At 38.3% G+C, this 22,772-nt stretch overlaps 1 protein-coding gene across 5 annotated transcripts in view; it reads left to right on the top strand.

Moving 5' to 3' along the window:
* FER (FER tyrosine kinase) overlaps positions 1–22,772 on the top strand; it is a 192,821-nt gene that overhangs the window by 87,487 nt on the left and 82,562 nt on the right. For all 5 annotated transcript variants that reach the window (XM_056324261.1, XM_056324263.1, XM_056324262.1 and 2 more), the window contains 2 exons: positions 1,162–1,365; positions 5,177–5,299. In XM_056324261.1, the coding sequence (XP_056180236.1) occupies positions 1,162–1,365; positions 5,177–5,299 (327 nt within the window). The remainder of the gene's footprint in view (positions 1–1,161; positions 1,366–5,176; positions 5,300–22,772) is intronic.

Below are 22,772 nucleotides of genomic sequence, written 5' to 3'. Positions count from 1 at the left end.
GATAGGCTCCACCATGTCCGTAGCTGCACCACATCAAATTTTTCCCTTGCATGCACCAGTGGAGCGTTTCCTGTTCTCTTTCCCCATCTGCCTAGGGGAAATATGGTATCGTCATTGATGATACAAAGAAAAACTTGGTTTTTTATCAGGGCAGAGCAGTAGGAGAGGTTAATTCAGAATCATATGCTATGCTTTGTCTGTATCTGTTTGATCATGCTTAATTGAGGTGTGGGTCTTTGGCTGTTACCTAAATGCAGTTCAGCAGGCTTGCCTGGGACACATCCACATATCTGTTTAACTCATGATTGGGTAAACCCTACGTTGTTTTGTTCAGAGCTTTACCACTCTGGTGGTGAGAATTTCTGTGAGCTGTGGTATTAACATGACACACAGCTTAAGTAAGATCTGTCTAGCTATACAAGTACATCTGAAGAGGTCATTGAACAAAGTATGAAGTTTTCCTTGGTGTTTGCTTAAACAATGTAAGCTTGTTAAATATGTGAGATTATAGCTTAAAACTCATTAGCTTCCAGTTATAGCCAATGAAAAGAATTTCTTAAAATCTTTGTGCCTTCATAAACTCTATGCTAAAGTTCATAAGCACCATACACCCAGGTGTATATTCTGTGCTACAGTGTAAATGCTAGGAAGAATGTCTTATAGAGCTAGTAATTGGTTTGCGATTGGTAATTGGTAGATTGTATAATTGGTAAAATTTGGTAATTGGCAATTCGTAAAACCTGTGAAAAGAATTTATCCATTTGAAATACTTTATATAAATCAATATCTTAAGTTTTTATGTCTGAGAAGTTTCTGTCTGGATAAAGAAATGGTTCATTTTGAATTGCTGTTAATACCACGTTAGAATGCATAAGAAGGAGTTGGTTGGTATGGCTTAGGAGAAGTAGCAGGCTAATTGAAAAATATTACATGGTTTATGGACATTTCCATAAGCTGCTTTTTATATGTTAGGTTTTTAGGTAATAGAAAAGGTGATCAGTATGTCTTCTGTGTGAATATAAAAGCTTTGATTTTGTTTGTTAATAGGAATACATAATTTAGCTAGAGAAACAGAAATTATTGTTATCATGCTTTTCATGTAAAAGTGAACTCTAAAAATGTACTGTTATAGTAACATTTTTCTTCAATATTTTTCCCAAGTTCTTTGATGTAATTTCAACCACTGAGAAACCATTGGCTGAGCAAGACTGGTATCATGGTGCAATTCCAAGAATAGAAGCCCAGGAGCTGTTAAAACAGCAAGGAGACTTCTTGGTGCGAGAGAGCCACGGGAAACCTGGTGAATATGTCCTTTCTGTGTTTTCAGATGGACAACGGAGACACTTTATCATACAATATGCTGATGTACGTCTCTGATACAGTACTGAATATTCAAAGTTAGGAAGCTTATAATTCCAGCTAAACAATTTAGGGTCTACATAATTTACTATGGCAAAAGGCTTTTGCCTTTATATGAAAATAGGAAAGCTGTTGGAATTATTTCCATCAGTGTGGAAATCGGGGAAAAGATCATTTTGGGAAACAAAGGAACAGTATGAAGTATGAAGTTATTCAACATATTTTATCTTATATTTAAAAACCAAGATATTTTTGTAAATGCTTTGAAACCCAGAACTTGTTACTACTAATTTATGCATGTAGCTGTATTTATTTTTAAACCCATTTTCATAGTTGGTGCTAAGTAGGCTACTTCTAATTCAAATGTAAAGATTCCTTCTGAAAAATGGAAACATTCACAGAGAAGAAAATAATCTGTGTTGGTCTCTATACAGTTGGGAATTGAAGTCCCTGCTGCCCTAGAGATGCATATGTTCTTTTTAGCCCTATGGATATTGTTTTGTTCAATACAACACAAGTGCTTGTGGATGTTGCACGCATATATGATTCTGAGGACCAGAACTGATCCCCTTGTTCTAACTTAGGAAAAATCGGTCATTTTAAACAGTATGTTAATTTTTATATGCCTTTATCCAATGTATTTCTTTTTATTCTTCTTAATGTATTACTTGGGGTTTCAAATGTATGTATTTTTGGTTTTACCTTTCAGAATTTTAAACTCATTCAAAATATAACAGTTCTCATAACAATACTAGAAATTCTTCTTGAAGTATGATATTAGCAGCAAATCATTCTCAGTTTTGATTGAGTGATGCTGCCAAAATGTATTTCAGTCTCCTATAATAAAATCTCCCACATACAAAAAAAATGCATAAACCTAATCGCCTATGAGTGTTTACACTGACGAAATTCCCTTGTCTAAAACTCCAGCTAATGCAGGATGCCTGCGGGAAGTCAATATTGTGTACGTGGTCTATTTCTTTTTAATTGGAGGCAGTGATATTTTGGAAGCTTCATAGAAGTTGGAAGGCTTCTGTAGGATCGATGACTATGGACACTTGTCCAGCTGGAATTTTCATTGATTTTCACCTAGAGTTTTCCTTGTAGAAGTGAACCTTTACACAAAGTCAGTGTTTATTTTATTTTGATTTTATGACCTTGAACTATTTTGATGTGTCAGAGTGCTGAATGAGAAAATAAGAGCAATAAAATCACCTGTGCCTAGACACAAGATGCTTGGAGTTCTCTGATCCTGATCCAGCAGAAATAAATGCACGTTGTATACTTGGTGTGCCTGAAACAATTTTGTGTATATCATTGTATGTGGCAAGTAGATATAAAAAAAATGTAGATTGGACTTTCAAGTGAGTTAAAATAGAGGGTTGGGTTTTTTTTAAGTATTACTTTGAGGCTTACCTGTAAGCTGAGTCTTTTTTATATTGTTTTTTCCACACGCAAAGAAAAGAAAAAAGAAAAAAAAGAAAAAAGAAAAAAAAAATCTAGCAAGCTATCTTTCTTTCCATATTTTCACTACTATCTCTTAGGAATTACATTTGAAATGTAAGACTGATACTGTTTAATATTGCAGAGCTTGGACAGTCCAAACATCATCAGCTCACTAGATCTGTCTGATTGTAATAGGGCGTTATGTTCATCTGCTCTTGGGATTCATTTGTGGCAGATTTTCTTGACAATCATGGAAGTTAAAAATTTTTCTTAAAGAAATGCAGGCTTCCTTATGCACTCGTATAGGGGTGAATTTTCTGCATTTGTTGTGGAAAAAGTGTCAATTGTGAAAAGAAGAAAAGCTTATTAAGCTTTTAGAAGGAATGAGTAGACAGAGGGACCGTTTTGGTCATGTAACAAGAGGGATTGTATTCATAAACATTTTGGTAGGGAAGTTTGAGGAGAATTTAGTGCAAGAACTTTGTGTACATTGGTATGAACAATGTGGTATCAGGTCCCTGTGAGTGGCCAAGTCACACTGTTGGATCTCTGACAGTCACCGTATAGAAACCAAACTTCGTCTCTGTATAGAGATTTTCTTCCGAATCAAATACTGAGGGGCAGTGGGGCATGCGTCTGTTTTAACATTGGCCCCTTAATTGCATAAATGTTTCTCTCTGGTTTTACTGTTATTTTAAAGGCTAATCTTAATAAAATATGCATGTGATTAATTCATTGTTCAGCTTTAAGCATCAAAATTCTCTGCTGGTACTCAAGGCTACTGTTTTTCACTGCTGCTTATTTGAGGCTGTGCTATTTTAAAATTGTTTGTTAGTGATTTTAATAATGGTCAGGATCCTGTGTGAACACACAGTCGAAGAACAGTGTCTGCCCTGGAGGTCATACATAGATGGTAGCAAATGGGCACGTGGCTGGGTCTGGGGTGAGGAAATAATAGGCAGTACTGGTTATTGTGCTAGGGAGATTCTTAGGACATCAGGTTTTTTGGATCATCAGCACAGAAATATGAAGTTTACCTGAAACAAATGGAAACTAGTGCTGTTAGTCAATCACAGCTGAGTCACTATTCAATAAGTGAATGAAGTTAACAAAATAAACAACAGAAAATATACAGACTATAAAAACATTTTTATGATAGAGAACCAGGAATGTTAAAAATAGGTGACACGACCAAGCTGTCTTTACTAACAACAGTAACACCTTTCAGGAAGTTAATGATTTAACCCCAAAGGAAGAGAAACTTACGATGCATCATGCAAGGAAGTTGACCCTGGGGACTAGAGAGAAAGAAGCTTTCATGCCAGTGGCAGAGGTTTTCATTGCCTAGTTGTGTAAATTAACTTGACTTACCTGCTGTGCTTGAGTTTTTTTAATTGTAGTACTTGTTTATGATTGCCATTGTCAGGCTAGCTTATGGCAGTTCCTGTGTTGTGGACTTGAGTTCCCTACCTGTAGATGCAGTCTCCTATAGGCATAAGACTTTACCCTGTTTCCCAGTCAGCTGCAGTGTATAATTTATGACATCCAGGAGGATGAAATAAACACTTTGTTACTGCTTTTTTCCCCTTCAAGTGTATGGGCAAAGATAAGCAATAAAAATACATTTTTCCACTTAACAGCTGAAAGAATGAAATGTCATAGCAGTCTTTATTAAAGAAAATGTTACATACTTCTAAGAAAATATTAAAAGAGTTAATTGTTTCCATTGTGTTCAAAATTCATGCAGCAGAGGGGGGAGGAATTTTGTCTTCCTCAACTTCTCTATGAATTATATGCATGACCTGCCTTTGTTTTTAGCTGCTGTAGACTCTCCTGGCATATAGTCCTTCTTAAAGACCAATCACACATCTTATACTCTGTGCCAGGGTTTTATTAATTTTAACAAGCATTCTAAATGCAGTAAGATCTGAGTAAGATGGTGTTACTAATCTCCTCTTTATTTTATTGTCAGATGTTTATTTTTAGTTTGTTTTCTGTAATTCTTAGAAATTTAAGTAATTAGGAAGTTAGTGTTCTTTCCTCTGATTTCTAATGTTTTTATTTCATTATGTCAAGAGTTTAAGTTTGTGTCCTATCTCTTTAAATTAAGTTTAAATAGGTGGTTATTTTATCATGTTGCATTTAATGAATGAAGCAGTAATTTTGCATTTATTAATATGTCATCTTCCTATCATTCCATTTAAGTCAATAGAAAACCTATTAAACAGATCAGAAAAGAAATCTAATTCTGTGAAGGTGAACATGTCTTTGTTTTGTTAGTAGTGAGGGAGGCTTGGTGATGCTCTTTTGCAGTTTCTTCTTTGTAATATTGCTTGTAGAGAAACAATTATTTCCTTTTACCTCCATACAGAATCAGTATCGTTTTGAAGGAACTGGGTTTCCAACTATTCCTCAGCTCATAGAACATCATTACACAACAAAGCAAGTTATTACAAAGAAATCAGGTGTTGTTCTGCTGAATCCTGTTGTTAAGGTAATGCATACATTCCAAGAACTCTGTTTGAAAAGAAGGGGGGGGTGGGGGGGTGGGGCTTGTGTTTTTATTTCAGATATGTTCCTATATAACTCTTAGAAGGTTTTTCATTCTTGCTCATTTTGTGACTTTGTGAGCTTTTTCAACCTTTTCTGCTCTGTGCAACACATTCCTTTAAAATAATGTTCCATCCTGTTACTATCTTGAAAGAACGGCATTCAGCATCTCACAAAATATCCTACTTATGTTTTTGGTTTTCCATTTGCATTTCACTGCTCAGTAATTAAAAGTAGTAGTTCATCGCCCATAACATTGTGATGAAGAAATTTGGAAGAGTTTTGAGAACATTTTGTCTGTACTTTGTGTCTCGGAAATAAGCTCTACAGACACAGAAAAAGGTACTGTCATTCCAGCGTCATCGCAAATTTGAAATGAAAATTCTCTTTCTAATCAGTAAGCTATTGCAGAAAGTCTTTCAGGAGGGAAACAAAAGGGATCAAAATATTAAACTATATGACTGTTTAGAAAACCTAAGAGTCTCCTTGGCTTTTTCCAGTAGTTTTGCAGTTAGTATCTACTTAGTTGATATTTCGTTTGTGAGCCAACTCTTTTCTACTTAAACCTTTGTGTTTTAACTATGAGTAAGCCATTTGTTTATTTTTTTTTTAAAGACTGGTTTCAAGCATGTGTAAAGCACCTTCTGTGTTCTACAGAATTTTAGGAAGCGTAACAATTTGTATTTCAGAGTTAATTTCCTACTCCAAGGTCCTAGTTGTTTTCTGCTAATAATCCTGAGAAATAAAAGCATATACCCTTTCTCAAAATAAATGTGATTTTTTTGCACCTACCTGTGCCGACCTATTCTATCTAATTTTAAAATTTAAAGAAGGAGGCTTTGTAAATTCATATTTTAGGTTAATGTCTTGCTGATTACCAAATCGACACTTTATTAAACATAAAATAATGCTTAAATGCGTTAGAAAATATATGAGAAAGCATAAGATATTATTTTTGATTTGTGATTAATTGTATTTTGATATAAACCTTAAAAATAAAGGGCTGTCAAACTTGACATCTTTTTGTATCTATTTGCAAATTTTTGTCTTTTACAGTACCCTATCTGTTTTAAATGTTTAATGCTTTTTCTGTTTCCTGGGTTTTTTTCTGCCTTTTTATAATGTACACACTGTGAGAGCAGCCCTGATTTAGCAAATGTAAAACTATAGTGCAGTATGGTACTACACACTAAATGATAAGAGAATTTATTCTTAGTTGCTTTCTGCCAAGGTTATACAAGAAAACAGAAGGTGGAAAACATAAATTTTGTTTCATTTTGCTATAATTTTGTAAAATAAAGTGAAGTTTTAATTTATGCGTAGTTTTATGTAATTATCTATAGTCAAAGAATTTTTCTAGTACCAATACTGTGGAAGAAATGTGGTACCAAGTGACTTCCCCGATCATTTCTTCATGGCTGTACTTGATCTCATGGCCTTTGAGGTGTTAAATACACATAGGGAATAGTCTAAATCCATTGATGATAACCGTGTAGACATGTATGACTGTGCGGTGCATCTTTCCAGGACCTGAATCCATCCCCCTACCACTACATTCAGTTGTACCGTAACCTTCTTACAAAGTGATGGAGAACAATTTTTGAAACAGACTTTTTAGCTTTTCTGTTGTCACTGGGTGCAGTCACTTTTGTGTTTTTCTTATTTTTGGAGAAGATGAGGTGGGCCCATTCCCCTCTGGATTTGTTGACTTGAGTTAGTCTTAGTATTAACTAAAATTAGTGGAAATAATTTTTCCTCTAGGATCATGCTATTTTTATAACCAGTGGGCAGGTGATTTGAGCTGCAGTTCAAAAGTACTTTTGACTGCTCAGGTTTCCCAAAGTGCTGCAAGTAACAGGCATCTATCCATAAAATGGAGTCACACAGGCTCCATTTATTTCACTGTATGACTGACTTTGTGCTGGTGTGCATCAGTCTTAATATTGAAGTCTAGTTTGTTCAGGGTTGATGAACTTTGCAACTTCCAGTCTGATACGTTACGTGAAATAATGGAGGGGATGTCCATGGTAATACTGTTAGTGCTAAGAAGAGTATTGGGTGAAAGGAAACTTCATGGTATAGGAGTTTTTAAATATGCATATTACGTACATTGTATGTAAGCTTTCAAGAATTTGTGAGATAGAGTGTCTGATTGCTACTTACACTTGGTTTAAACTGAAACCAATGTACAGTGTACTTAGTGCTTCACAATCAGCAATTTGAACCAAGTAAGAGTATTTAAAAGGGTGCTAGCTAGATGATTTAAATTGCTTTAGAGCAGTTTTTTTAAAAATATTTAAATTGTTTCGTAATACCTTTTGGTCTGAGCTACGATTTTGTGATTTTAGTTCTCCCATCTGATAAAAACTAGTTGTTGGGAAAAAGTATTACAGAACTAACAAAAAAGATTGTTGTGAGCTTTTCTTTTTAATTTGCATGGAGGTCTGGCTTCCATATGGGGAAGTGGAGATATTTTAAGTTATTTTCAGAAATAGCGTATGCACTCTGACACCTAGTGTTGGCGGTACTTTATGCATCATGTGCTATTGTCAGAATATCTTTGATCATTTCCTTAAAATTCATTTGACATCTGCAAAGACTGTTTTTCATGTTCGTATTATAACTGCAAAGCAGCCTTTGACGTTTCATGCAGTCTTTAATCTTTTTGTGCAAATTGCTGTCCCTGTAATAACCTATTTAGAAAGTGAAAGTTAAATATGACAGAGAACTTCACAGGAAAAAAATTACACTACATAGTTTGGTTTTGCTTCCTATCCTTCCCTTAGTCATTTATCCTCCTTTACCATATTAGTAAAATTCGTGCTCACCTTCTGTGACGTTGCCTTTGAAAGGAGCAGTCTTAATTATGTCACAAAAGGCCTGTCCCATACCCCATTTCATGTAGACCAAATCTGCCTGCTTGGAATTTCAATGATACTGTAATAATAGAATTTGAATTAGAAAAAGTGAGGACATTAAAAAGATATCTGCAAGTGATGTCTTTAATGGAAAAGTCTCTCATATTTATTTATAATGTTTTAGAAAAAATGTATGTTACGTTCTTCGGTTTGTTATTGATGGAGTGACTAGTATGTAAAGCCCCCTGAGTAACCTCAGTGCATACCCAAGGACTTTATTGGTAGAAATGCTGTTTTAACCATATTAAATATACTTTAACTTTCTGACATGTTTGACCTTACATTGTGGAGGTTTTTTAATATTCTGAAATACATTTTTTACATTTAAGAAATCTGTATTAAGTTGTGGATATGCTTTCATTTGACTACTAGGAAAAAGAATCATTAAGGAAATAAGGAGTGCTATTTTTATTTTGATATATCTGTGCTAATGTTTTTGTTTGGATCAGAAAATCACCTTTGCAGCAAATCTGCCTAGTGTCGCTTAGGATGCTATGCTTCCATCATCGAGCAGTCACCAAGGATTCAAACTTTACTCCTTTCAGCTGAAACAAAATAGGAATAAGCACAATTGCTGATGGGAGGGAGTTCAGTCTTAAGAACCAGGAGAGATCTAGTCTGAAGTAATTCTCTTCCCCCCAGATGTGTGTTTCAGGTGCCCAGCACCAACTGTTTCATTCTGGAGATCTGCCACTATTTCACTAGTGCTAATGTAGTCCTAGTCTTTGGATGCTCTGTAGTAAATTCAAATTCTGAGCTCATGAAAAAAACCGAACCGCTACTTTGTCAGTTGAGTTAGGTATGTATTTGTTGCCAGTAACTTTCATTTAAATCTTGTGGATCTATTTTGATGTGAAAAAGAAGCCTGTGATACAGCTTCAAACATCTTCTGTACATGGGAAAATTATGAACCATAAATAATGTTGAGTGAGATGAATGAAGTGTTAAAAAAGAAAAAGAAGATTGATTTTGTAGGAGGGGTTCTAGTATTGATGAATAAATTTGCAAATTACATGAGAATTCTGTGTGGCTCTGATGCTGTCTTGGAAGATATGAGTACGTTAATAAGTTAGACATGGAGAAATGATGAAGAAATATAAATTTAAGTGAGAATGTAAAGATAGGTTTTTTTCATGAAAATGCACTCATAAAAGTCTGACATGACCCTAGTTTTTCAGTGTCTGAACCCATTTGAGCTGTAGTTTGTATTTAGAATTCTTTGAGCTCAGTTTTAAAAGATAGAAAGCATGAATGATCTATCGGCTCCCATGTTTCAACTTCTTAGTAATATCCTAGAACTAACGTTGGCTCCTTTAGAAATTAGTTAACATACACTTACACATGCAAAGCTAAGGAAAAGTTGTTTTCCTGGTTTTTGGCTCCCCTTAGTTTTGGCCTTGCATGTGTTTTGTTTGGTTTTGCTGTATTTTGCAAAAAGAAGCTGAAGTTCACTGTTGCAGGTAATATGCATGTTGGTGGTGCAGGTAGTGTGTGTTTCTCAGGCCAGCAAGGCCAACATGGAGGAATTGAAGGAGGTTGCTGAATATCCTCACTTTCACAGGCCTTCCTAGGCCTGCTGAGAGAAGCAAAGAGACGTAGCAAGGAGACTTTCAAGTTTATCACAGTGTAGTACTGTCTCTGTGCTCTTCTGGTGACAGGAAAGAATGAAGATGCTGAAAAGGGAAACAGCTGCACTGCAGTAATGGTGCTACCTTTTGGGAAGATCATCCTGCATTTGTTTGACCGAGGAGAGCTCTTTAGGAGCAGAAATCTCAGCTGAAAGAAAGAAGCAAGCTGTAGCAGTGAGTGATTCAGTTAGTGCAATTTTACCTGGGCTAGCTTTGTAGCTCCAAAGAAGATCCTACTGTGAATTTCCTGTGTGGTACCTGTGCATCTGGCCAGGCTGGTGGGAATGCTGAGAAGCCCCTGGTGGTTATGGTCTCCATGTGTTGTTTTTGGCTCAAAGCTGTAATTCTCATGAGCATGATTCAAGTCTGATATATGCATTTTTAATTGTTAAAATATATCTGTTCTTTAAGAAACTGGAATCCACAATGAAAAGTAAGGATTTATGGTATGTAAAATATACACTTGTAGAAAATGACTGTGTTTCTTGCGTAAGCATGAAATGAATCTCTTGCCACTTATTTGCCATTCAATGGTAGTATGGTCATCCAGAAGGCCTGTGATTCATATGTTAGGGAAATTGACAGTATATTTTTAAGAAGAATTTAAGCAGATTTTCAGTAAGTTCTTTAGTTCAATCCTGAAATCTGAAGAAAAGCCTGCAGCTATTGATATTTGGTAACAGTTTCATGTCTTAATACTAGAGATGCATTTCGGTTGTGTTCCTATTTCCCCATAATTTAGAGGTAGTAAAGGATTTGCTTTTAAGACTTTTTAGCAGAGAGAGTTGCAGTATTTGTCAGGTAGCAAAAGGAATGCATCTTCCATAATGGTGGCCTGTACTTGTCAAGGCGTTTTATCCGAATGAGAAAATGCAGAAAGAGTAGTTTTATTTTTGTGCTAACAAAGCAGTGAACCAAACTTACATATAATTTCAGGTAGCTTGACTGCTTTTAAAATTTAGAGGATATTTTCTAAAAAAAAAAAAAAAAATCCCTTAAAAAAATGATGTATTAACAGAGGCACATAAGGCTACCTGAAAAAAAGAGTGACAAAGTTTGTTTTATATCCAGTGATTTAAGTTTTCTGTATTTTTTTTCTAAAGGCCATGGCATTAAAAATCCATTCCCATGAATGTTTCTGGTTCAGTCTTGTCTTCATGGTATTTCTTTCCATGATCATTTTTAGAATAAAATTGGAAGATAACACTCTTAAAGGCTCTAAGCATTAGCTTATGCTCAAACCTAGAAAAAAGTGTACTTTGTGAAGTATATTAATTCCATTTCAGCTAGCAAAGTGTCATTTTTGAGCAATCTCTTCAAGAAGAATCTCTGTCTTACAAATATTAAATGAGCACCTTGGGTGCATGTGAATTCATGGGTTTTGTACATTCGTATAAAAAATTAAAGAATGCCATATTGCTATGTGGAGTACAAATTTAGTGAAAGAAATTGTCTCAAAGACAACTGAATCACTAGGAAGCAGGAAAAAGAACCAAAATTTATGAAGCAGAAGACAGAAGCAAGCCATTTTTACTGAATGGGAAAATGAATAAAAACCAGCTGACTAGAGATGAGCCTGTGGACAGCGTGCCAAGGTTGGAGGCAAGATTGAGATCGATGGCACAGCTTAAGTGCCCCTATGCCAGAGCCTGAAGCATGAGCAACAAACAGGAGAAGCTGGAAACCACTGTGTAGCAGGGAGACCATGACATAGTCACCATCATGGAAACATGGTGGGATGACCTGCATGACTGGAGTGCTGCAGTGGATGGCTATAAACTTCAGAAGGGATAGGCAAGGAAGGAGAGGTGGTGAGGTAGCTCCACTGCCTTAATGATGTTAACATGATTAATGGTGGTAACAACAAGGTTGAATGTTTACGGGTAAGAATTAGGGGGAGGGCCAAGGCAGATATCCTGGTGGATGTCTGTTGTAGATCACCGAACCAAGATGAAGAGGCAGACAAAACATTCTACAGGTATCTGAGAGAGGTCTCAAGATCGCTAGTCCTTGTTCTCATGGAGGACTTCAACCTACCAGATGTCCACTGGAAATACAACTTCGTGGAGAGAAAACAGTCCTGGAAGTCCATGGAGTGTGTGGGAGACAGCTTCCCAACACAGCTGGTCAGTGCCCAGCCAGGGGAGATGCCCCACTGGGCCTGGTGTTGACAAACAGGGATGGACTGGTGGGTGATGTGGTGGTTGGAGGACATCTTGGGCACATCGATCACGAGGTGATAGAGTTTTTGATTCTCACAGAAGTAAGGAGGGGGGTCAGCAGTACCATTACCTTGAACTTCTGGAGGGCCGACTTTGGCCTGTTTAGGAGCCTGGTTGACAGAGCCCCTTGGCAGACAGCCCTGAAGGGCCAACGGTCCAGGAAGGCTGGACACTGCTCAAGAAGGCAGTCTTAAGGTGCAGGAGCAGGCCGTCCCCATGCGCCAAAAGATGAGCCGGTGGGGCAGAAGACTGGCCTGGCTGAACAAAGAGCTTTGGCTGGAACTCAGGGGGAAAAGGAGAGTTTCCCACCTTTGGAAGAAGGGGCAGGCAGCTCTGGGGGACTATAAGGGTGTCACAGGGTTATGCAGGGTGAAGATCAGAGAGGGAAATCAGCCTGGCCACTGCTGTAAAGGGTAACAAAAAATGTTTTTACAAATACATTAGAAACAAAAAGAAGGCCAAGGAGAATCTCCATCCTTTATTGGATGTGGTGGGGAACATTGCCTCAAAGGATGAGGAGAAGGCTGAGATACTTAATGCCTTCTTTGCCTCAGCCTTGAACAGTCAGACCAGTTATCTTCAGGGTACTCAGCCCCCTGATCTGGAAGACAGGGATGAGGAGGAGCAGAATGAAGTCCCCACAGTTCAGGAGGAAAGTTAGTGACCTGCTCCTCCACTTAGATGTACAAAAGTCTATGGTGCTGGATGGGATCCCCCTGACGGTCCTGAGGGATCTGGTGGAGGAGCTCGCCAAGCCACCCTCCATCATTTATCAACAGTCCTGGCTAACTGGGGAGGTCCCAGCAGACTGGAGGTTAGCCAGTGTGATGCCCATCTACAAGACGTGTGGGAAGGAGGATCTGGGGAACTACAGGCCTGTCAGCCTGACCTTGGTGCCGGGGAAGGTTGTGGAGCAGATCACTTTGAGTGTCATCACACAGCACCCAGCCAGCATGGGGTTATGAAAGGCAGGTCCTGCCTGACGAACCAGATCTCCTTCTATGAGAAGGTGACCTGCCTATTGGATGAGGGAAAAGCTGTGGGTGTTGTCTACCTGGACCTTAGTAAAGCCTTTGACACCATCTCCCACTGCATTGTGCTGCAGAACCCGGCTGTTCATGGCTTGGACGGGTGTACTCTATGTGGGTGCAAAGCTGGCTGGATGGCTGAACCCAAAGGGTGGTGGTGAATGGAGTTACGTCCAGCTGGCATCCAGTCACAAGTGGTGTTCCCCAGGGTTCGGTACATGGGCCAGGCCTATTTAGTATCTTTATCAAGGATCTGGATGAGTGGATCAAGTGCATCCTCAGTAAGTTTTCAGGTGACACCAAGTTGGGTGGGAGTGCTGACCTGCCTGAGGGCAGGAGGCTCTGCAGAGGGACCTGGGCAGGCTGGAGCGATGGGCCCAGGCCAGTTGTGTGAGGTTCAGCAGGGCTCAGTGCCGGGTCCTGCCCTTGGGTCACACCAGCCCCACGCAGCGCTACAGGCTGGGGCAGAGCGGCTGGAAAGGGCCTGGTGGGAAAGGGCCTGGGGGTGCTGGGTGACGGCCGGCTGGGCAGGAGCCAGCAGTGTGCCCAGGGGGCCCAGGCGGCCAGCAGCACCCTGGCCTGTGTCCCCAGCAGTGTGGCCAGCAGGACCAGGGCAGTGACCGTCCCCCTGCACTGGGCACTGGTGAGGCCGCCCCTCGAACCCTGTGTTCAGGTCTGGGCCCCTCACTGCAAGGGGGACATCGAGGGGCTGGAGCGTGTCCAGAGACGGGCAGCGGGGCTGGGGAAGGGGCTGGGGCACAGGTCTGATGAGGAGCTGCTTAGGGGACTGGGGGTGTTTAGCCTGGAGAAAAGGGGACTCGGGGACCTTACTGCTCTCTACAGCTACCTGAAAGAAGGTTGTAGACAGGTGGGGGTAGGTCACTTCTTCCAGATTAGAAGTGATAGGACAAGAGGAAATGGCCTTAAGCTACACCAGGGGAGGTTAGATTGGATATTAGGAAAAATTTCTTCACTGAGAGGGTGTTCAGGCATTGGAACAGGCTGCCAGGGACATGGTGGTTTGAACACCATCTCTGGAGGTGTTCAGAAAATATGTAGATGTGGTACTTAGGGACATGGTTTAGTGATGGACTTGAAAATTCTGGGTTAACAGTTTGACTTGATGATCTCAAAGGTCTTTTCCAAGGGAAATGGTTCTATGATTCTGTGACTCTAATAAATAACAAACTATGTTGGTAAAAGGGGAAGAAAAAATATTAAGTGGAAGATTTCAGATGAAGGTGTTGACAAAAAGTTATAACTAGGAAAATAAACTACTTGTATTAAACTATCCTTCAGCAAAGACTCAGATTTACTAGATTTTATTACTAACATTTTGTAGGCACATTTTGAAATCAAAGGATTGACTGTGTTCAGTAGTATTCCAGCTGTAAGTCACACTTTTGTGGAACATTTGTAAACACTGGGGCTTTGCAGTGTGGCTTTCCAGTATCATCAGAAGCTTTATAATCAGACATTAATATGGCATAATAATAAAATTTTATTAGAATTGGATAGGTTGCACTAGTAAATTGTTTTTCTGCTGAAGTAATATCTCCAGATTTGTAATTCCAGCATTCTATAATAATTGTTTTTTAGAAGACTGTGTGTTACAGATTTCATGTAGGCTTCTAAATGTATTGTTCTTGTTTTTACTAGTGCTGTCAGTGTGACCTTAATAGAAATAATGTTTTGAGTTTACAATATTTTCATAGGATGTGGCTGACAAGTATGAAACCTAACTTGAATGTAGGCTGTCATGGATCAAAAAACACAGTGTATATTGAGTGTAAGAATCAGAGTCTGTGCTCTTTAAATGCCGTTGTAGAATTATAGTTATGCACAATGAGGTAGTATGAAGTAGCTTGTGATTGCCTCCAACTATTTTAGCCTCCACTAGTTTAAGTGGAACAAAATGGTAAAAAGGAGTGGAATGTAAAGAGGCAGCAGGGAGTGTGGAACTCTGTTACAGTTCTCTGTGACTTACAAGTAAAAGCTACTGTACATTTTAAAGTAGTCATCAGAGTGACTGTCATGTTTTCTGTGGTGATACTGCAGCAGAAGTGCATTGGGCATTTTTCCTCTCTTGATGGAAAACAAGATAGTTGTGTTATCTTTAGGTATGTTTTACCTTAGGTGTATAATGGTATGATCTACATACTCATTGTCCACATTGTGCAAGTTATTCTGGGAAAAAGAAGAAGCATTACTCCGTAGAATTTTGAAACAACTTTTTATTTAGAGGCTCAAAAGAATGGCCAAGAAATGTTTCTTATTCTGATGATGAAGCGATAATTAATATGGACAGATTCTTTATATAGATCAGCTGAAGACATACATACTACATCAACTAGGCTTTTTGCTTTTGTTTTCCTTTTGTAATGTGGCCAAAAGATACAAGAAAAACAGGATTGTTGGCAGAGATGGTAGTAAGGAATATAATACGAGTTTTGATTCCATTTTATTCTTTCAATTTGCTTTGTCATTAAGTATATTGCCTTTCTCATCTATTCTTTTTTGATACCAGATGCCTTCATCTTTGTATATGACTTCGTGTAGGTACTGAAATGTACTAAAAGAAAAGAAGTGTAATTTAGCTACAAATGTTACATGTAAATTTATAGTTTGGGGGTTTTTTTGGGGGGGTTGTTGTTCTTAATCAAGAATGTAATTCTGTATAGGTTTTATCAATAAGTAAATACTTGTGCTGAAATAGCTTACCATGTTGTAACATCAAAATGGCCAAATACTTAAACAGTATGTTGTCATGTTTCTATTTGGGCAGAGGAAGAGTGCTGAACAGTTGTTTTTTCTGCTATTAGAGCTGTTAAAACTATTTCTTGTAGTGAATCAGTGCTTAGGTTGACATTGTTAAAATTGAACTTTTTTAGTATTAAATGCTGACTACATCCCCACATAGGTGTAGATTAGTTTGTGTGGAGCTTTATGTAATTGGAGCAAATCATGTGTCTGCTATAGTAGTTGTCTGCTTTGGAATTCGCAGTGGTGTGTCTTCACAGATTATCTCAGAAGTACCTGAGGTTTCCACCAATATATATTGGAAGAGTAGGATAGTGATAGTCACGGGGCTTGCAGACTAAAATTCTGGGTATAAATTGGACTAGCAATTCCAGTAGCCGTATCATAAACAGAGTGTGCTATTCAGAGCAAGTAATACTTCCTCTCAGGAAGATCACCCTATCATAAAAAGACCCTGCAGTGCTTTGGTGCCAGCACATGTGTTCTGATGGAATAGTAGGATGGTGCATGTGGTTCATGGACTCCCATCAAAGCCCTTTACAAGAAACTTGCATGGAAAGTGATGGCATCACAGCAAGCTATTTTTTCCTGATTTCCTGAGTAGGAGAGCATAAGAGAATAGATGCCTGTTCTTTCTGTAGCTGCAAACTTTAGTGTACCTAGACCTTCCATGGTGTTGCTGGTGAATATATACCACTGCCCTTTAGCATGTCATTGTCTTCTTCAGATGCAAACTGTCTTCTCTATTCACATACATGAAAGGAAACCTGATGAATATATAGTTTTCACTTTTGCATGTCTGTGTGTAGAAGAGCGGTGGACTTAAGGCTTGTCTGTTTTAAGCATCATGAAATATCTTCACTGTTGAGTTAGATTTCGTATGCAGACTACCAACAATAAACACATCTAAAGCTTACTAATAAAATAAACATTTTGGTGATAAAAATATAATTGGTAGTGTATATGAAGCTTGGAGGGTGTTTTCTCTATGTGTACCGTGTATATCTGTCTCTTTCCACAAGGCAGCCAAATGTGAAGCTTTAAGTGTGGAAGGTAAAAGTAGGTCAAGCTGAAGCTGAGTGTTAAAGCAAAGGAGTGTGTCCTGTTATTAACCACTCCAGATGTGCAATGATCTTGTGTAAATGTGTAAAACATCATTAAAAGAGTTGATTCTGTACCTCTAGTGCATATTGGTTTTAGGCATAGGGCAGGTCATTTTTGATAGAAGATTCCCTTGAGTTGGGTTCCTGTCTGCGGTACATTACAGTAAGTGGAGCAAGTCATGGATGTACATAAAATACCTCAGGAGTCCTCCAACAAAAACTCTAAGAAGCACAATTTATTCTTGTCACAACTATTCTGATTATGGTATGTATACGTGCTAGAATGTACGTATGTTACCATAGATTTACAGAGTCTGTTTTAAAGAAACAGTCTTAATGAGTTTTGGAAGTTTAAGGTGATTGTATCTGATACTGAGAGAAATTACTTGCTAGTAATTGAGGCTCTTGTCAGTGTACTGTCTGTTGTGCATGCGGAAGTTTCCTAGAACGGTCGAGCTGTGGGGCTTTTCTGTCCTTCTGTATACAGTGTGAGTGCACCTCACCTTCCGCGTGTTCTTTGTCAGGGGTTGCTGGGTACCTACACTTTCCTTTTTTCAGTTTTATTTCCCAGCCTTTGGTTGCTGGCGTTCCAACAGAGCAAAAAGCAATCTGCAAGTGATATATTTATAAGGATGGGAGAGCCCCAGAATTTCTACTAGTAAATGTTGTTGTTAGCATAGTGCTTATTTTTATACCTGTTGCACTGCAAGTTCAAAGTGAGCAGTTCAGTTGGAAATTGCTCTTGAATACTTAAATAAATAGCTACTGTTTATGAAAAAAACCAAGCTTTTCCATCAGTATCTACAGTGGCATAGTGCTTGTACAGATATATGTGAATCTCCAGAAGCTATCTTGTAGTTACTGCCAAAAATACAATTACTCCTTAAGGATTGCTTGCACTTAAGTTTCTTGGCATTTCATCACATGTATCACAGATATGTTATTCTACAAGATCAAGCCACAGAAGAATTGAACTGATTTGGTGAAGTCCATTGTCTTTGGACATTTCGGATGTGGAGAAGCAAAGGATGCACACAGAAGCAGCCCCACACTAAGGGAGGCAGGGCTTGTCTTGAATCAGCTGTGTGCATCGGATGTGTGTAATAGTGTCTGAATACTCAAGATGTCTGTTTGAGAGGTATGTAAGCGCTGATTAAGGAGGAGTTCAGGGGCCAGTTTAGACAGGACTTCAGAATGCCTTACATGCATGGCAAATACTGTATTTAGTGTACTATATGGTGCAATGCCTGGATCTCATAATCAGTTCATAATGCTATTACTAGTTTTGCCCTTTCAGTCAGTTGCAGTGCTAAAAAGGTTGCCAGTCGTTTACATAGTGTATCCACTGTGGTTACTAAGCCTGAGATCACCCTCAGAGAGAGGAGTTCAGTGTAACAAGCTCTAGGTGGAGGCCAGTAACTACAGGTCTACCCCAGGGGTCAGTACTGGGTCTGATCCTGTTTTAACATAGTCATTAATGCACTAGATGATAGGGCAGAATGCACCCTCAGCACGTTTGCTTATGACACCAAACTGGGAGAAGGGACTGATAAACCAGAGGGTCATGCTGCCATCTGGAGGCACCTGGACAGACTGGAGAAATGGGCTGACAGGAACCTTGTGCTGTTCAACAAGGAGTTCGAAGTCCAGCACCTGGAGAAGAACAGCCCTGGCCACCAGTACATACTGGAGCTTGCCCAACTGGAAAGCAACTTGGCAGAAATGGACCTGGAGGTCGTGTTGGGCATCAAGTTGAACATGCACCAGCAACATGCTCTTGTGTCAAAAAAGACAGCATCCTGGGCTGCATTAAACAAAGTACTGCCAGCAAGTTGAGGGAGGTGATCCTTCCCCTCTATTCAGCTCTGGTGAGGCCACATCTGGAGTACTGTGTCCAGTGCTGGTCTCCCCAATACAAGACAGACGTGGACATACTGGAGAGAGTCCCATGAAGGGTCACCAAGGTGGTGAAGGGACTGAAACATCTCTCATACAAGGAAAAGCTGAGAGAGCTGGGACTGTTTAGCCTTGGAGAAGGCTCAGGTGATCTTACCAATGTATATAAATACCTGCAGGGTTTGGACCAGATGACCTCCAGAGGTCCTTGCAGACCTCAACCATTCTGTGGTTCTGTGAAGGCACATTGAAGGGCTAGATGTCTGTGAGGGTGATGTGCTTCTGAAAGTTGAAACACTGCTTTCAATGGATTTCTTTTCTACATATGAATGAAGTGAAAAGGGGTGATTCTTTCCAAGTTAAAGTGTTTTACAGAATGACCAGCAGAAAGACTTGTAGACTTACAGTGCTTTCCAAGTAACAAAAGCAAGCTAAAGAAGTTTAATTGTAGACATAGATGTTTTTCCTTATCTCACCGTGTTCATATTTTAAATTAAAAAAATATGAACAGTAAATTTGTTTGCTTAATTATAGATCTCTTTGTTCAAAAGGAGTTCTGACGCATTGAGGACACTGCATAATTAATTCTCAGACGAGTTTTAGAAAGACACAGAAGATAGAGTAAGGTGTAACAAAGAGTAGGTTGCCATAGACCATATAGGAAAATTTTATCAAGCTGAAGTCATTAATACGTGAGAAAAAAAAATGCTAAGTACAGCATTCAGAAGAGTACATGAGTAATAATTGACGCTTCTAATATTTAGGGGAGCCACTTGGTATGTCTGTACCACTTCTTCCCTTTGTGTGTCCTTCACTGACTGGTGCTGTTTCTGCCACCATAGATGTTCTGACTAATCAGTTAGTGGTGTGTGAGAAGTTAGCAATATCTTGTTAAAGAGCAATGTGTATCTGATGTAAAAAATGCAACATGCTTCATTTAAACTATTAGCTTTTATGTAATGTTGTATGACTTCTGATCAGAAGCCATTGTCTGTCTTGCTTGGAATGCAGGCGGAGCTTACTGATATTCACACTGAAAAATGTCTCACAAATTAAAGCTGCAGTTTCATGTTATAGCTGAGTCAAGTGAACAGATTGCTGGTGCCACCAAGGTGTGTATGTGTGGGAGAGGTGGGTGTTCTCACTCTCTTTTCCTTTCTGTGTGGCTTTGCCTTTTTCTTGCTTTTTTTCAATCACAAAGTAAGCTAATATAACAGTGTATTTGAAATTTTGCCAGGTTAATTCTAGTCCGTTTCAGTGGTTTTAACATGTTATCTGAAGATCATGAAGGCCGATGCAAGATAAGCAGATGTGGCTAGGAAGGGATAGGATGAAGGATCTTGGGCTTTTGTTTTGAACAAAATAGTAATTTAGTAGAAGCTGTGATATGGAAATAGCAGCTCTTTGAAAGGTATTGCATACTAATCACTGTAATATAGAAATTGTTTTGGAAGGACTGTTTGCTACGTAAAGGAGCAGTCTTGCAGAGAGTATACCTTAGTGTGTCGATATTGCCAAAAGAATCAGTTACTTTTTTTATCTCCTGGGGAAGAGAAAACAGCTAACTGGAAACAGCTGGATGTTTTAAAGTTAAATTGGAATGAAACTAATGTGGCTAAGTATCTTACATAGTTCAAGGAGACTCTCTTGGACATTTTTATATACATCTGTAGTCCCACAACCCCAGCAGTATATACCTCTTCATGCACATGGGTGGAAGTAAAACTGTTTGTGCATATGGGAAAATATCCTAGCTGATTTTAACCATTTGAGTGTATTTATTGATGCCTGTTTAGTATGACTGTGCTTTTGCATTCCTCTCTTTTTTAATCATACAGAATGCCTAAATGAAAAACTACATTATCACACAGCTCTGTCTTTCAGCGTACAGAAGACTGTCACTGTTTTGGAGGGCATATCTGATAAAGGGCAGATAATTTCTCTGCATATATCTGGTTAACAGGCAATTCAGAGTAGTTTGGTTTGGGAGCTGAATTTATTAACTAGAGAGGAATGCTCTAGTTTTCTTTAATGTGTTTGAAATACAATGGTTTTGACATAAACTTGACTTTCCTTTTCCTGTGCTTAAGGAATTTAAATTCTGTGTCTTCCTTCTCAGTTTGCTGGGGTTTTTTTCCTCCTTTATTTTTTTTTATTTCTGGTATTTTTCCTGAAAGATCCTCAGCATCTTTCTAGTCCTTTGATGAATAAGAGAATATAAACTTGGGGAAATGCTGCACATCCTTCCAAAAAAAAGTGAAAAAAACAGATTTTGTATGTTGATTTCTACAGTCATTTTGTCTATTGATCTTCAGGAAAGACTGTTCACAGAAAAGCTGTGCAGTTAATCTGAGGTCACTTCTACAGTTTATACACTACATAGTAGCTTTTGCAAATCTCACTTCTACCCTCTTGGTTTATGGCCATTTAGAATTTAGTTCAGCAGAAAGGCTGACATTCACAGTGGTTTTTTATGAACAATAACAAGTCAGATGAAATAGTACCTTTTTCAAGGAGCTATACCTATCTGCACTATTATTCTGTTTTACAGCTCACATTGGTTTCATCAGTGTGGCTTAATACAGTGCTGATAATAATGCAGAACAGCTTCCATTACAATTTTTACAGCTTTATTTTCAGAGTAATCTGAAACAGTTTTAAAGAAGTTGTCGGTGGGGATTTTCAAAACCCCTCTTGTAGAACAGACTTGTTCTTATGAAAAATCTTTTCCACTAGCTACCTTAATTTCTGTGCTTAATCTGTAGGACCTGAAACACACAGTTTATGATTCATGAAATTGATATGTACATTAGATCTACTGGCATAGGTGGCGTCAAAAATTTCTGCATTGATGGGCCCTATCCACATGTACACACCTGTTACTTTCTTTTTTTTTTTTTTTCTTTTCTCTGGTGCATTAAGTTATGATGAAAAATTATCTGCAATTGTTGTTTTCTTAACCATTAAAAGGAATCTTACTGTAATTATTCTTAATACTGAAAATTAAAGATTGACTTTCCATTTTTTGTTGTTGTGTGGAAGAATTGCTCTTGACTGTGGTAATTCATACTATTGATATTTTCTGTTTCATTTGGAAGAAGGAAAGCAAAATACTACTTTTCAAAATATTTCTCTGAATGCATTGTTTCTGCTTACAGCATGAAGAAACAGGCATAGGGCATGTTTATGTACCATGCTAATGAAATTCTGACAATATCCCTTTATTTTATGGGTTTTTTCGAGTCATGCTGGTGATGAATTTCCTGGGTTGGGTTAAAGGGAAGGAATATTTAGACTTTTGGTAAATTCCATATGTTCTGTTCAGATAGATTCTTAGGTTGGGAAGTCTTAGGTTTTCAGTTCTCTTAAAGCAATCTGTTTTGCTTTTGGTTGAGTCATTTTGGTGCTCCCTAAATCAGCTAAGGTTTCCAATTTTTAGAGGCTTTTAGCCTTTTTTTGCTTTCATTATATCTACTCTTAAGAGGAAAACAAGTGGCAGAACTTGCTATAGATCCTGCCTTCATTAGTGTGATGGAATCTAGCTTTATGATTTTAATGTGGTCTGAACTAGCTGGAGTAAATGTGGCAGGGAACATGAGATAAGTAAATAACAGTGATGATAATGTAGAAGTCTTATTTAAATTCATACTGTGATGGAACCTGATCAAGATTTGCTTACTCTTCCTCTTTTACAAATCTTGCTTTGGACTCTGGGTAAGAGTCTTGGTTTTGTTTGATGGTACTCTAAGCGCAAGCCCAGATAGAATTTTCTTTTTATCCCTTTTTCTTCTATTAGAAATGGTAAGATTTTTAAAACCAAGTGTTTAAGCTGAGGCCCATAAATTCATATCTAATTCCCAAA

The sequence above is a fragment of the Falco biarmicus genome, chromosome Z (genome assembly GCF_023638135.1).
Source record: "Falco biarmicus isolate bFalBia1 chromosome Z, bFalBia1.pri, whole genome shotgun sequence".
In the NCBI taxonomy this organism is placed as follows: domain Eukaryota; kingdom Metazoa; phylum Chordata; class Aves; order Falconiformes; family Falconidae; genus Falco; species Falco biarmicus.
This window is presented reverse-complemented; position numbering and strand designations above follow the sequence as displayed.